Source organism: Hydra vulgaris, chromosome 08 (genome assembly GCF_038396675.1).
Source record: "Hydra vulgaris chromosome 08, alternate assembly HydraT2T_AEP".
Lineage (NCBI taxonomy): Eukaryota > Metazoa > Cnidaria > Hydrozoa > Anthoathecata > Hydridae > Hydra > Hydra vulgaris.
In genome coordinates this window covers 38,037,501-38,055,000 of record NC_088927.1, presented here as the reverse complement: position 1 = coordinate 38,055,000, position 17,500 = coordinate 38,037,501, and the positions used below count along the sequence as shown (strand labels likewise).

General features: G+C 28.4%; 1 protein-coding gene across 4 annotated transcripts in view; it reads right to left on the bottom strand.

The window, feature by feature from the left end:
• Positions 1–17,500, bottom strand: part of LOC100198903 (thioredoxin domain-containing protein 11) — a 37,302-nt gene that overhangs the window by 17,178 nt on the left and 2,624 nt on the right. For 3 of the 4 annotated variants that reach the window (XM_065803640.1, XM_065803643.1, XM_065803642.1), the window contains one exon: positions 12,232–12,402. In XM_065803640.1, the coding sequence (XP_065659712.1) occupies positions 12,232–12,402 (171 nt within the window). Of the gene's footprint in view, positions 1–12,231; positions 12,403–14,281; positions 14,352–17,500 lie in introns of all 4 variants that reach the window. The other variant, XM_065803641.1, reaches the window with a different exon arrangement.

The following is a 17,500-nucleotide window of genomic DNA, read 5'->3' as shown; positions in this document are numbered from 1 at the left end:
ACAGCTGGGTAGGCTGTTTTTGTGGATAGTATCTATTAATTTTCTCCTAAGTCAATTTTATGAAAAAATCAAACAGATCATTTTGATAAACATAAACATAATTTCTTATGCTTTTAACAGCTTTCCCATTTGAACAAAATAAATGTTTTTCTGACAAGTAATTTCAACGCTGTGTCAAAAAAATTTGATCCTCCCTATAGTTAAAACTGGAATCAAAATTATAAGGTAATTATCGTCCTATCAGCTATCTTCAAAGCAATCTACTTTCTACTGTTAGCAAAGTTTTTGAGTCTTTAATCAACAAATTCTTAACTTGAGTCTAATAACTTACTCTCTGACAATCAATATGGTTTTTAATCTTCTTGTTTTACGGCTGACATGCTAAGTGCTTCAACTGAAAGATTCTATCGTGCATTAGATGAAGACAATAAGACAAGGACTATTGCATTTGACAAATCAAAACTTTCAATAAAGTTGGGCTTGCTGGTCTATTTGTAAAAAATTTTGTAATTATTAAATCATTTTTTCTAACCCATTATTAAGATCTTCCTCAATGTCCAAAACTTTTCTTCTTTCCAGTAACTTCTGGGGTACCACAAGGTTCAATCTTTGATCCTATTCTTTATCTACAATTATAATCTTGCTGATAATTTTAAGTATTTGCTGAAGACTTAACTTTATACTCCTGGCTTGACAAAAAGTCTTCTCTTTTTTGTTGCTTAGAACAGGTAGCTGATTTTGAACCTGATCTCTCTTCTGTAACAGAGGCTTGCAGTGGCTAGTTAACTATAACTCCAACTAAACTCAGTTATTTAATGCAAACAACTATTGCAACACTGTCAACATATAATATTATTGACATTCCTGGCAAATGGCAACTGAGCCCTCTTCTTTTTGTCTTTTTGGATTAGTATTCACTACTGTCCACTCATGGAAACAATACAACCCATTGCAAAGTTAGCATTAGCTAAAGTTACTTTTCTTTATCATGCTTGCCATTATATTACTCCTGAATCCATTCTCTACCTCTACAATTCTAATGTAGAGGTAGAGAATGGAATCTTCTAATGATGCTCTTTCACTTCTAGGCAAGGTCCAAAAAGAAACTTAATAGTGGTTGCTTGCAGCCTTGTTGGGAGTGAATAATTTTTTAAAAAAAATGCCTAACCTAATTTTTTTTCCCAATGATTTTACTCAATTTCTAATAACCTGCTTATAACTTTTGTTACTACTTTTTCTTCACAATATATTTTGATTATTCTCATTAAAAACATAAACTTCTGCTCATCACCCACAAACAAAATCAATATCACTCTCACATTTATTTACAGTTGCTGAATCACTTTGTAAACAGATATTCATTTTGAAGACAAAAATTTTATTAAAGATGTAGATGCCTTGGGGCTTGAGTTTTCCAGTGAAACCAGTAAAAAATACACTTGCTTTTGCAATTAACTCTATGAAAGAGGGTTTGCAAAGCATACAAATTTTTCTTTAGATTTAACAATAAAAAATGTTGAACCACCTTAAATTCATCTTTTTGATAAAAGCATAGCTATTTTAACCAATGAAGAATGTTACCCTGATACATATATAGTAGAATGCTCTTAAAGCAACTTTTTTGAAAATATCTGCTGGCACCCCCTAAATGTGTTCTATATAATAAAATAACACTGGATTTAAAAAATTTTTGAATAAAAAATATGGGTCCCTAATATCATTAAAAAAAAATCTTTCAAAAGTATGTCACGTTGGGTCTCAAACAAAGTGAAATTTTATAAAATTTTTAAAATAATCATTATTTTATAAAAAACATTGGAACAAAAGTTATAAAAAAATCTTGTTAAATTTGTTTTTTTGTTTTTAGTTATAAAATGTCATTTTCTGTTCACTAAAATCTAAAATAATAGTTTAATTATAAAATCATTATATTTTTGAAATTTTCATATTACTTGAAAAGTTTTATAAATATCTAGTAAAGACAACAGCTAACTGGTTTTAAAGCTAATGGCAACGCAGAAAAGTTTTCTTTAACAACCAACTAAAAAACTAGTTAGACTTCTTCAAAAAATTCTTGCGATGAACTCTGCAATCATACTTTAGCATTTTATAAAAACTCAGTTTAGAATAATTCTTTTATAAAATGATTTATTATCGGTTGAAATTTCGATAGAGATAAAAAAGTTACCTTTTAACTAAATGTTTACATCCAACTCATTTTGTAGCAGAACTTGCAGCTTTTGGTTATGACAGCAAAATATAAGCACAGACTTATTTTTGCTTCCATTTTTAGAAATATTTACAAAATTTTTTAGAAATATATAAAAGTTTTATTTATCTTATGCCACAAAACACTAGTTTGGTAAAAAAGAAAAAAGTTTTGCAATTAATTTCAATTAAAATCTTAAGAAGCAGTTTTGGCAACAAGTTTGAAAATTCTAGTCTTTGCATAAATCAAGTATCTAAAAATCCGTCTTTAAACTTGTTACTTTAATCTGGTTACACTTTTTTTCAGAACTTTTTCATATGCAAAAAAATATTTACTAACTCAAAAAGAATAAAACAATAGTCAAAATTACCCTGTTCAAAAATGAAAAAAATTTTGATTGAATCTGAATAAATAGTTAAACAAAAAATGGTTATACACAATTTTCATAAAAGCATACTTGGAGTAGTAATTTTTTAAACAATTTGTCATAAAAGAATTATTTCTTTAAAATATTGTTTTTTTTTTTTTGTGTGAATAGTTGGGAAAATAAAAGATTGAATTGCCTTTAATAACAATTTAATAATGATACTGTTGACAATAGTTAAAAAAAACAAACTTTTAAATATGTTAAATCAGTAATCCTTTTTAAAATTATTAGTTAATGACTTTTTTTCATTTGACAAATTTTTTTCGAATTATATAGTTAATAGCGTAGGGAAGTCTCAACAGTTTTTTAGAAACCGTTTGTATTTGGGTTAAGAAATCTTGTTTAATAGAGTTCCACAACCCGACATTTTAGAACTCTGTCTAAGTTTTAAAAACGATACTAATCTCTGTAATGAAACCTATTTTTTTTTTTTTTTAAATTCTGATTCACTCTTAACAAGGCTTCAAGTAACAACTATTAAGTTGGGAATTACTAGAAAAAAGAATTGCAAGAAAAAAAAAGAAGAGCAAGGAAACAGTCTACAGAAGACTTGAAAAGTTGTAGGTTATATAAGTCAGAAAAACAAGGTGGGAGAGAGTTCTAAAGGGTTGAAATGCTGGGAAAAAATCTAACAAATAAAAGTTTTTAGAGCTTGTATAGTTCACACTTACATCGAGTTTCATATAATGTTGTTTCTTTTATTTATAAATGATATCAAAAAAGGGTTAATTACACATATCTATATCTATATCTATATCTATATCTATATCTATATCTATATCTATATCTATATCTATATCTATATCTATATATATATATATATATATATATATATATATATATATATATATATATATATATATATATATATATAATATATATATATATATATATATATATATATATATATATATATATATATATATATATATATATATATATATATATATATATATATATATATATATATATATATATATATACACACACACACACTAGCTGGCTGGACCCATAAAAATACAAATCTTTGTAAGTCTACTCCACACCAACCTTTTCTATACTTTTTTTTTATTTATATATCCCAGCAGTCCAGAACCATAAAATAAAGATCAAACATTTCTATACTTATTTCACACGGATCTTTTCTATACTTATTCTTTATTTACTTTTTTTTTAGTAAAATAATTCACTCTAAAAAATTGCTTTAAAAGCAAAAAAAATTATCATGCATACATAAAACTAAAGAAAGATTTATAAAATGCTTTGTTTTATTTCTAGACGCATTTCTTTGACAGCTCAGAGATTTAGCGCACTGCCATCAGTGTTTTTTCGGGGAGTTCAAGTCCTCTTCAAAGCATAATAAATTTTGAAATTTTTTAATCTTGCTGTGTATATTTATAGCGAAAAATGTATATAAAAACTTAAAGTTTTCTCATATAATACATATATTATACACTATGGTTCAATATACGCCAGACAAACTCAACTTATGCTTTAGACATTTACACTTAAAAACGTTTGTACCTAACGCTATACAAATGGCGAAACTAAGAAGATGATGTTTTAATTTTAGCTAACAGAAATTATCAAGAGAGGGGAGAGTCATGGTAAATCTAAAATTTAAGTTTTAAACTTTCCACTTAAATGAGATAACACATTTGTATTTTTTCAATCTTGTCAATTTTTTAAATACAATAACACAAATACAAAAATTCAAAACAAAACAATTTAAGCAAAACAGACTGGTAATTATTAGAAAAGTTTTTTTATATCCTGTATAAAATGCTATATAAATGGATTTTTTACTTTTGCATAGAACATATTTGTTTATTGTTATATTATGTTAGATTAGATGCTATGTAATAATAAAATAAATGTTTATAAAATAGTTTGTTTTTAAATTACATGCATAAATTTGATAGATCAGTGGTTGTTATTGCTGTTTTTCGAGGATTCAAATCCACCCCTAAACACAATTTATTTTCAATTGTTTCAATCTGACTATATATTAATAGCAAAAAAGACTTTTAAATGCTAAAATACAAATTAAAGTTTTGTCAAGCTCTTCTTTTCGTTATTTTTTTTTTTTTAATTATTATTATTTTATTTTTTTTGCCTTCACAGCAGCATTTTCTGGAGTAGCAGGACTGTCTTATGTCAAAATTTTTTTCTTTATTAAGATTAAGATCATAATTTTTTTATTCGCAGTTTATTAGAACTAATTACCTAAGCACATTGACAACATAAGTATCTCAATCATGACACATGTGCAACAAATTTCTCCCTGTGTTTTGATATTTTAAGAATTTTTAAGCTTTTTTAAAAATCCTTTCATTTTTTATAGTATATAATATCTTTATATATGTTATGTTTATAATAATATCTAAAAAACTTCAAAAGTATTTTATTTTTCATTTTAGAATAATCAAAAAAGATTTAAAAAAAAAAAAAACGCCAGAAGTGGATGCCTATGCCTATCACAAGGCGTGATGTATGTAACATGACCAATCAAGACAAAAATGTGAATATCTACAATTGAAAAAAAAAAAATTAAAATTAATTAAATAGTAACCTAAAGTACTCAATTTAAATAGACGAAACTGGAACCAATTTAAAGGTTGGTATGAGTACTATAGAAAGCTGCTGAACAGATTGTTTCTTTTCCATTCAACCCAACTTGGATGTTATAAACAAGGTGTTTGGTCCACTTAAGATTTTTTGTGTTAATGTGATATCGATTTGTTAAGTATGAATAGTACCAGCAATATTAAAACAATTACCAACTGTGTAATTAACTTCTTAATTGTTACCAACCAATTTTAAAGGGCATTTAACACCATGCCTGCAAATTATATGCTGAAAATCTATTTTTTTTAATTTTTTAATTTGCATAAAGTTGATGTTTGCTTTGAGAAATTGTTTTTGACATGTATTAAAACAACTATTTTGTTTTCACTGCAAACAACTATCGCAGTACTGTCAACATTCCTATATTAATGAATGGCAACCCTCTCACTGAATCTTCTTCTTTATGTCTTCTTAGATTATTGCTTACTGATCTTTCATGGAAACCATATATACAATCGATTGCTAAGTTATCTGCTAAGGTTGCTTCTCATTATCGTGCTCACCATTTTCTCTCTCCTGATTCTATTTTCTACCTCTACAAATCCCTTATTCATCCTTGTATGAAACACTGTGAATCAGAATAAAATTAAAATAAAAAACCTTTAGAGATGAAATATGGCCTGGTACTCTGACTCTTAATTTGATACCATTCTTATCCTGATACACTATTTGGTAGAAACAAATAACTTTGATTTGTAGATACCAAATAACCCTCAACTAACGCTATGACATTTGCAAACATTCTGCTGAATCCCTAACTAACTAAACTGATAACCACGGAAATAAGAACAAATTTAAGCGCTTAGCATTTTCGTAACCTCTACCATGGTTGCTGCACCTCAATCATCTAATTAGATTTTATAGTGCACACGCTTTTGAGTTGCCATTGATATGTTGTATGCTTCTAAAACTTTACTGAGTGATACTTTGCTTTTATTTATTTATTCTATGGCAAGTTGTAATTAGTTTTCAGCGTATATTGTTTATATTTTAAAATGCAAGTACAAACAATTTGTTTTAAAATTACTTAGACTAGTCTACTTTAAACTACTTTACTACTATTTACTTTTTTTTAAATTTGAATTTCAAATCCAGCACACAAAACATTTTACTAAAAGAAGAAATTTAAAGTTTGCTGAGACAAAAAAATTATTTTTACACCTTTAGATAGCACAGAAAATTCTCTAATACAATCCCACATTAAAATTTTTAATATGTTTACTTTTTTTTGTTTACTCCCCAGGTTACTCCATGTTCTATAAACCTTTTGTAGAATATTATTATGTAGTTAAAAAAAAAATTAGTAAACAACAAAGAGATTTTACAAACTATTCAATGATAAATAACAAATTATTTATTTGTGCATAATTTTATTCACTGAGTATTTTATTTAAGTGATTAGTATAATTTAATTAATTTATCAGCTAATAATATATTTTTGATCATGTCACTCTACACTTTTAGAGCTCCTGGTCACCAGAGACCAAGAAAATATAGGGATTTAAAGCCGAAGTCTTTTTGGGACTCATTCCTGAACATTATCAAGCTAATTCTAGAACTTAGAAAACAAAAAATTTCAATCAAAAAAAAGGCTACTTATAAAATGAAAAAAGTGAAGTGAATAATTGAGGTGGTTTTGTTTTAACCATGCAATTTTGTTATAAAAAATCTGATTCAATATCATTATTACCTAAATTGTTGTAATAATGGACATAAACAGCTGGGTCATTGTTACAAATGCTTTAAAATCTTTATGGTTGTTAGTGAAATCAAAATTATATTTAATTAATAAACCTATTAAAACCTAGTCAAAAATCTGATTAAAAAAATGATGATAAACAAAGTCAATAAACAGATACTGGAAAAAATTGGCTTCACGAAAAACTTAATTTTCAAAAAGCAACTCAAATCTTAAAGTTACTTCGAAGACCACAAATATTAGTGAATGATAAGATTAGAGAAATTGGTGATGACAATGGTTTTTTTGTGTTTTATAGTTTTTGGTACTTTGGTCATTTTTAAATTTGTTAAAGAACTTCACTTAAAGCATAGATAGTACTCAGTACATTATCTAATAGTCCAAGCACTTGCCTTATTACTAATAATAAACCCTAAGCTGTAACAAAGGGCTTCAAATATAGCCTCAACAATTCACACCAAAAGTAAGAACAGGGACACCACCCATAGCACTGTTAGTACTCTGATATTTTATGGCTGTTGATGGAATCAGCCTTTCTAAGAGCTACCACAGAATTTGCAAAACCTGACTACCAGCCGACTTTAGATCCATTAAACTGAGTTTTAGAGCTGTAACCTCATTAGGAGATAATAAAATGAGTGGCCTAGTCATTAAAACAGAAACACAAGCAAAACTCATGCATCGAGTTAAGAAGATCTAGCATTCAATACCTTAAACTGGAAACAATGTATTATAAATACATCTGTGCCAGCCTAATAGATGAAGAAAGGGTGTAAGGCTGGTCAACAGATAGAATCTGTTCACCTTTGCCTAGGAGGCCTTCTATAAGACAGTAGCCGGATGCGCTTAACATCTGCCCAAGATGAGTATTTTTATAGAGACACCAACTCTAGCCTTTACTCAACCAAGAGCCCTAAAGCAAGGGTGTTTTAAGTCGAAGTTGGCTTTTCCTAGCTTTTGCCTAAAAGAAGCATATCCTACAAGGAAGCAGGATATGAAGCAGGTTGTACTGGGTTACATGTTACCAGTAGCAGGATAACCTGACCTGATAATAATATTAATATGTTTAAAAGCCACAGGATTTAAAATACCATTTTTCAGAAAATAGATCCTTTTATTCCTATCATCATCAATGTTGCTATTACTTTAAAGAAGTTGCCTTTTTTGTCAGCATAAATACACTCTCCTTCCTGATATCATGCTTTTTTGAAAATACACTTTATTTATCATCATAATAAAATTAAAAAGAAATTTTTCCTTTTTCACAAAAGTTTTAATGCCTTTAAGGATTTAACACCACATTGTTGAACCACTATTTAATAAAGATATTAACGGTAAAGGGAGCTTTATAAGTATTTGATGTCGAAGTTTTTTTGCAGTTTGCACATCTGCAAAGAAGTATATCTTAAAAGTTATGCACACTAAATCATCTTTGCAGAATATTTTAGCCTGATTTTTGGTTAATAAACTTCTTTATCTTTAATCTCATCTAAAATAGTGTTATGATTTTTTATTTCTCATGTAAAAAGGAAAATTTACAAGTATATTATTTTATCAAGTTTTGCATTATGTCCCTTAACAAACTATCTGGTAATGGTAGTGGTGTTCCCTTGTATTGAAAATGCACTTTCAGGTCTGTATCAACTGTTATTGATTCTAATATAGCTGAAAAGATTGTATGTTAATCAAGTATTCTATTATAACCAGGACTGGATTTACACCCTGTAGTAAATGCCCAGGGTCCCAGCTAAAAATGAGACTTTTTGCAAACCTGGCCCCAGCAAAATTATAAGATTTAGCAGGGGTTGATAGGCGGGCTAGAAAAAAATGTATAATACTTTATATATTATAATTTTATGCATACATTTACTATTTATTAAATACTGGCGTACATTTATATATTTTTAAACTCTAATTTACTTTCAAAAAAATTGCAAGCAACCATTATTAAGTTATGAGTTACTTTAAAATAGAGAATAAGTAAAAATACGAGGAAATAATTAACTGAAGACTTAAAAAGTTGTGGGTTGTATAATAAAGGAAAATATGAAGATGGGTAAGAGTTATAAGGTTTTTTTTGATATTCAAGGAAAAAAACTGGATTAATAAAAGTTTTTATAGCATGAAGAGACAGATACAATAAAAGGATACAACTTAATGAATAAGAAGCCAAGTAAGAATGAGTTTGGTTTATCATAATAGAGATTTATAATATATATATATAGCTCGTGTGAGCATTGAGCATGAGAGTATTTGTAGAAAAAAGAAAGAAATGCAACCTTACAACAATGGGAGAGTGGCTCAAGCTTGGCAGATAAATCAGGCCTAATTACATTTACAATGTGCTTTTAAACTTTGTCTGAGAGTAAGAGGGTTGTTATTCATTAATAAAGGAATGCCAACATTACATTATTTTTTGTAGTAAATAAATGAGTTTTGTTGTCTAACAAAAGTTGTGGATTTTAAGTCCAGAATTTAAATCCATAAGCCACTGCAAGTCTTAGGCTGTTACAGAAGAGAGATCAGATTAAAAATCGACTGCTTGTTCTAAGCAATCAAAAAGTGTAGATTTTTTGTCAAGACATGTGTATAAAGTTAAGTCGTCAGCAAATAAAGTTACATTAGATGTAAAATTTTCATGAAGATTGATATTGTAAATAAGAAACAATACAGGAGCAAAGTTAGAGCCTTGTGGTACCCTTAAAGTTACTTGAAATAAAGAAGAGTGTAGGCCTTCAAGAATAACTTTAATACTGCAGTTAGAAAGAAATGATTTAATAATTTCAAAGCCTTTATATAAAGAAACTAATAACAAAGGGAAGTCTAATTGTAGGATAGTTGGTGAGGTCAAAGTGTTTTCTAGAGTTTTGAAAAATGGTAACCACTTATTTAGCACTTTTTAAAAATTTAGCAAAAATTGAACAGAGTTCTGGAGAACAATTTTCTAAGACTATGATGTAAATCTTGTTTGGAGCACAAACTGTAGAAGAGTTTAATTGAGAATTAACTTTAGCAATGGAAGCCTGAGTGATTTGGTTTAACTGGCATTAAGAGTATTAAGAGTATATTCAAGAGTCAAGTTAGAGTAAGATTTCTTTGCTAATAACTCTGCTTTATTTTGGGGAGAAGTAAAAAGATCAGACCCATGAATTAAAGATTAGATGTTAGACTTACTTTAGTTAATGACACTTTTAAAGACTAAAAGTCTCTAGAACCTAACATCTGAGATAAGATACAAGATTTAGTAATCTGAGAATAACAGAACTTAACGTCAGATGGGACCTTTTTACATTGGCTTCTTGGAATAATAAAAAGACATATTGTTCTTAAGAGAGATGTTCTTGTAAAAAAGATGAAAAAAATGATTAATATTTAATAAAGCAACTGCTCAAGATTGTGAAAAGTGTGAAGTAGATGTTTGCTATTTACTTAGATGTTGGCATACAATATCCTTTCATTGTTATATAAACTATTTTATTTTTTAGTATTTATATGGTGCAGTATTTGCTTAAAGAGAAGATAATCAGGTGAATGTTTGATGTGACTCTAGCAAGACAAGAAAAGGAGGCATAATCTTAGACAGATTTAAAAAAACCTTGTATAGAACAATGTTTGTTAGAAAAGATCATCAGGTTTTAGTCTTCCTCTTTTATGCTGTTCGATGATGATGATGATGATGATGATGATGATAATGATAATGATGATGATGATGATGATGATGATGATGATGATGATGATGATGATGATGATGATGATGATGATGATGATGATGATGATGACGACAATAATAATGATGATGATTATTATCATCATCATCGTCATGATAATAATGATGATTATAATGATCATGTTGATCATATTGATGTTTATATATGCGTATATAGACAAAGTATGACATGAATTTTGAATAAAATTTTGAAAAAAATATATACTTTAGGATGTACAAATGTTTATGCTGCCCCGGTCACAAACCCGGCCCCAGCTACATTTTATCAAACCCAGCCCCGGTCAAATCTTAATCTAAATCTTAATCACTAACTTACACCCTTAGTGGGGCCCTAGGTTTAATCAATTTTTGAGGCCATCAAAAATATTTTGAATAAAAAACCATTATATAGTAAGTATAGCATTAAACTGTTTGATGTTTGATTTTGTACCTTCAATTATTTAGTTTGATGCTATAGCTTTTATAAAGTTTTGTTATAAAATTCCTTTGTGCAGAATTAATCATCAAGTGATTTAATGTTGCAACCGTTGATAATTGACAATCATGAAAAGTAATATTTAGAAAGTAACATTTTTAAAAAATCCCTAAAAACCCTAGCAGACATTTTTTGAACCAATTTCGGGGCCTCTAAAATTATGGGGCCCTAGGCTGCTGCCTAGTTAGTTCATAGGTAAATCTAGCCCTGATTATGAAATAAAACACTTTTTTGAAACTGTCTAAATTAAAACCCAGGTGGTGCAACTGCTTCATTCAAGTCATGTAAACTTGTAGGTGTATCAATTTTCTTGAATATTTCTTAGCGATCTTCTTGGAATATTGGAAGATTTTCATAAAGTCCTCCTAAAGAGTTTACAAGAATATTTGGAAGGAACAGGTTTCTTAGGCCAATTCACGGTGCATTTTTCATCTCTAGTTATAAATTTTTCTTTAATATGAAGTTTACATAAACAGAATATTTTGTTAGAAAATAATCTAAACAACTATTTTCTAAAAAAATATTCTGATTACGATTAGCAAATTGTATCAAAAATTGATTTAAGTTTTGGCCTATTGGAAATCGAATTGCAATTTTCTTGTGAATGCAGTGAACTTGTTGATTATTTTTAATAAAGTTTATTCAAAAATTAGTAAATTCAAAAGTTACTAAAACAAATAGTTTAAAAAAATGATATTTTAGCATTTTTCATGTCATAAAACTTTTAAAATTGGCCTCTAAATTACCCCCTTTAAAAAAGATGGACATAATTATAGTAGACCACGATTCTCAAACTTCACTCTCTCTCAAAAAGAATTATTCTTATATTATCTTCCATTCAGTTATTTCTGATTAAATTGTTAACTGCATTAGTTTAGTTCTTTTCCCTTTAGTGTTAGAATAAAATAAAAAATTTAAATAATGACATATATAAAATTCTAAATAAAATATAGAAAATATTAAACAAAAAATATATAAAAAATATATAAAAAATTTATAAAATATCTTTGAATATTTTTTTAAAAAACAAACAATATTTAAGCAAAATAAGGTCTGGAAAACTTACTATAACCATAACCACCAACCAAGGCTGACCAAACATACAATGCATGAAGTTGCCATGATAATAACTTTAGAGGTATAATAAATGCTTTTGAAGTTGGGTACAGTATAATAACTACACTTCATGGCACATGTCATAACACAGTCTATCCATATTTTAGACCAAACAAGTTTGCTGAACAAAATATTATTTATTAACATTCATAAATATAAATAAACCATAAAAAAACAATTTAACAAAAATATTAAACCAATTAACTATTAACTAAAACAACTACAATGTGCTACAGCCAATTATTGTCATAAATCATCTGAAATCAATCATGAAATTTTAACCAATACTAAGCACACTAAACTTGATTAAACTGTTTAAAAAATGTGCAAAATCAGCATATGCACAGTAGGCCAGAATTTTTTTTTATTATCAACAATTAGTTTCAAATTATTATCTTTGAAGGTAAATAAAAATATTTTCCTTGAAGGTAAATAAATGTAAGATCTATTTAAAAAAAAACTAATATTAAAAATTCCTTATTTGCAAAAATATTTTTTTTTGCTTTTGTCCTAAAAATTTAGCTAAAGTTAAAATAAATTTTTTGCAGAAGCAATATAAAACTTATTATTAATTAAAAGTAAATAATATTTGGCAGGAACTTTTATATAAAAAAATCAATATCTGTCTTGATATATTTCTATATTATGTTTATTTTGCACATTTTGTTTTTTTATTTATTTATTTGACCCATAATGGTTTGTCTGATTTTAAAGAATGTAATTATAATAAAAAATAATTTAAATATATGCAGTTATTGTAAAGATAATAGAGTTAACTTACATAACAAATAATATTTTATTAATATTATATTATTTTATTCACCCAGCCTTATAAATATTTTTTTGTAGATAATTTTATCAATAATAACATTATAATAAGACTATTAACAAAAACTATTACAAAATGTTTTTAAATATTATTTAATATTATATTTCCAGAAAAAAAAAATTAAATTAAATTAGGCAATTTGAGCTACTAACTTGTAGGAGCCATCTGTAAATCATGCCATGCTATTTTTAACAACTTTTGCCCCTCCCCTGTCACACATGTCTGTATTCCCCCTACACTTCAAATGTTGCATTTTTTTCTGATAAATTTATTTGTTCCCTCCTTTAGTGTATGTACTTAAAGGCAAAAAACATGTTAAGGATGAACATTTTAAATAAAAGTTGAAATATACAGGAGAACTAATATAAACATTCTTTAATCAAACTCTACTGTACAATAAGTTTTTCAATAGAAAATATAAACACTCTTAAAACTGTTTAAAATTAAGCCTAAAAGTTTGTTTTCAGTCTGCAATCCATGAAAACTGAAAAAATTTGCTACAATTTTCAGATATAGTCATTAGCAATCGATAGCATCAATGTGTCATCAATAGCATCAATGTGGTCTTGACAAGTGCTTTAGGAAACATCAAGACATAAATTATGTCAAATAGATCAAGCCAAAAGTATTAGCTAATGCATTTGCACAACGTGGACCAACTGTTAGTTTTTGTTTCACTCATTGTATTTAGGCAACTGGAATTTGAATATGTAATTATTGTAATAACTACACCATCTGCATGACAAATGATAAGAGTTTTCAACTCATCAATAAAAATTTAGACATCAGTAAAACAATAAAAAATAGAAAAGAGACAAACATTGCACTGTTTGTCATCAACACCTTCAAAAATTTTGAAATTTTTTTTTCTTACAACAAACTTTATTCCAACAAATACTTGAATTATCTTCATGCTTCCATTATCGCATTACTACTAACTATTATTTCAGATTTGCTAATGCAACTTAAATTTTGAATCTAAATATTTTATAAAAATCTAAAATTAAATCGGGGCATGATATATTGACAAACATGCAAACATTTAGCATACACTTGACAGATAAAAATTTTTTACAAGTCCAACTTTAAAGTTTCTATTTTAAACTACCTATCTCTAGTCAACTAAAATAAGTTTATACTATACTTTATTTAAAAACAAAAAATCTGTAACCTTTCTTTAAATTCATCATTAACTAGTAACTTGTTCTCACTATCATGCATCTTTATCATTTTATTCTAAACTAGAAAAAATCAACTTGTTAAAAATCATGATTTTGATCACCCAAAATCTTGATTTTGGGGTGAAAAAAGCCTATCTTTACAGTGCTTGTGTAATCACAGTTTGAAAGATACAGGCTAATCTTATGTTGAACCATGTACTATTAACCCTCATTAGTTAGAAAAAAATTAGGAGCAGTTTGAATAAAACCGTTAGTTAGGTTTGAAATGAGTTCAAAGATACGCAGTTGACACAATTTACCCGTTTTTATACGGTTTGACGCGGTTGACAAAATCAAACAAAATACTGATCTAATCATTATGAAATGGGTCTAAATTGATTTTCGAACCCTTTTCACACCTAATTAGACCAACGAAAATCCAAAATTGGTTGAAAAATGTTAAAGTTATGTACACTCAAACCTCTTCTTATGCAGTCCTTTTTTATGCTATACTTTATTTGTGCATTTTGTTTTATGCGAATTTTTTTGTACAATCTCATATAATTTAATTTCTGAACGCGCAATAATTTCAATCTCAACGATTAAAATGTGTAATATGTATGTACATACGTCATTATATAGTTACTGTTATGAACATGCAACCACAAATTGCGTAGCAACATTAACTTTTAAATATTTTTTATATAAGAGTTGAATTGAATTTTTGTGTAGCAATCTAAAGAGTTTTCATGCAGCCCGTATCTAACCGCATAAAAAAATGTTTTTAATATTGTTTCAAAAACTATTTTTTATAGGTACTTCTGATATTTCATGTGATTTTTTTTATGCATTTTCTTTTATGCGGTCCCTATCTACCGCACAAAAAAAGGTCAAATCTTGTCACTTCAGGAATGAATATTTTTCTAAAATACTCCTTCCTGAAGTGACAAGATTTGAAACATGTAAAAATGCCTATAATTTTGTGTATTATATAAATTAGGGAGGGGTAGGGGAGTACTACAATCTAAATGTGGTGAGCAAATTCTGAACTGATGTTTTGGGGAGGGGGTTATTAGGAACAATCCATTTCCTCTGCAAGGGTTGGGGCCTGGGGGTTAGTTGCAATGTTAATCCTTCAGTTAAGCGGCATAAAATAAAATTATTATTTTGCTTTCTTGCATTGTCTCAAAAACATCTAAAACGTTTTAAAAGCAAAATAATAATTTTATTTTACACCACTTAACTGAAGGATTACCAAAAGTGCTTCAAAGTAGTGATAGAACACTATTATTGGAACTTTGAGAAACTTTATCTTTTTAAGTGGAAGAACACTTTATAATTCTGTAAGTGATAAGACACTTTTATAAACTACTGTCTATTATAGTTGTTATTTGACTCCAGTGCAGAGAGTTAAATCAGGCTCATTTGTGAGGAAAATTGTGTGTGTTTGGTTAAAAAGGTCACCGCTATTTATGAAAAAGCTGGAATTCCAACATCCAGAGTGGACAGAAGAAAAGTACAGTACAGAAAAGTACAGAAGAAAATGAGTAAATTGCTAGCCAAGTACAAAATATTGACTTCTCTTCAAAAAAGGAAAAACACTAAAGAAGGAGAAAAGATAATAATTTTCAAAGAAAATGTTTTGCATGTTCTTTTTGATGTTATGCCCTGTGATGTGAAAATATTATATTAAGTGACAAATATTAGAGAAAGATAAGAAAAGATCTCAGGTAGACAAGGCAGAAGATATCATTTTCATAAATGATCAAAGAAGTTGCAGGAAAATAAACATTGGGAAAGTATATTTTTTCTGCTCAAAGATCTCAACAGGCAAGAGTAAGAATGTCTGGAGCAGATCATGACCAGAGTTATCATGACCAGAGTTATCATGACCAGAGTTATCATGACAAGAGTTATCATGACCAGAGTTATCAGTCCGAGCTGCAGGTTTCATCTTCAAGTGAAACAGAAATATTTTCAGAGGAAACAGACACCTCTAGTTCTACAGACTTGAGCAAAGATGAGATAGATCTACAACCATCTACATGTCAAAATCCAATATAAACAGAATTGGTAGAAAGGTCATACAGGAAGCAGCAGAAGCCAAGGAAGCTTTAGGAGCAAAAGCAGGATCAAACATGATTCTTCATTATGATGGAAAGCTATTCAAAGAGTATACTGATGGAAAGAAACTCAAAAGAGAGCGCTTAGCATTGAGTGTAACTTGCGATGGAAAACATTTTTTGCTTGGAGTACCTCCTGTCACTGATTCTACTAGAGCTTGTCAGACTGAGAAGGTTATTGAGATTTTAGAAGAAAACTCACTCAAAGAAAAAGGAGTAAATTCCAAGTTAAACTATCTTGGAAGACCTGTTATGCATCTTGCTTGCAAACATCATGTCTATGAGTGTCATATTAAGAATGTTGCAAAGCTCTTCAGGATAAACTCAGGTCCAGATAATCAACTCTTCAAGAAACTGTTGGATGAGTTTTCTCTTATTCAGATTGATCAAAATAAACTTTGCAAATTCAAATATGGAGTAAATCAACAACTTGATTTACTCCATATTTGAATAGCAATGCTGCTAGAGTATCCCTAGAAATCATCACAAAGTTGTTGGATGAAGACAAAATACCCAGAGGTGTTTATTGGGAGCTATCAGAAAGTGTTCAATTCTATTTAGCCCCAGAGATTGATCAACTGACAGTTCAACAACCTGGAGCAATTCATCATGCAAGATTTATGGCACAGGCTATATATTACATGAAGCTGCAAATTCTGAGCCAAATGACAGATATTGTTTTCACAGCTTTAAAAATAGAAGTTGAGGCCATCTCTGAGTTTGTAGAATTGTATTATGCAAAGTGGTTCTTAACCTCGCCTCAGACTGAAATTTGTCCAATTCATGACATAGAAGCAATCTGGGAGATAAAGTCATACGTGAAGAGCAGACCTAATGTTGCAGCCAAATGTCTTGATAGCATTGCAAATCATACATGGTATCTTCATCCAACTTTGATCCCATTTAGTTTACTGGATCCTGGAGTGTCAGATGAGGAAAGGCTGGAAGACTCCAAGGGAGTGGTGGAAAGAAAAGAAAATGTTATTATGTTGTAGAATTAGTGGTTAAAATATGTCTAGTATAATATATAAATAAAATTAAACATATAATTAGTACTTTTTAACCAATTTTGGATTTTTGTTGGTCTAATTAGGTGTGAAAAGGGTT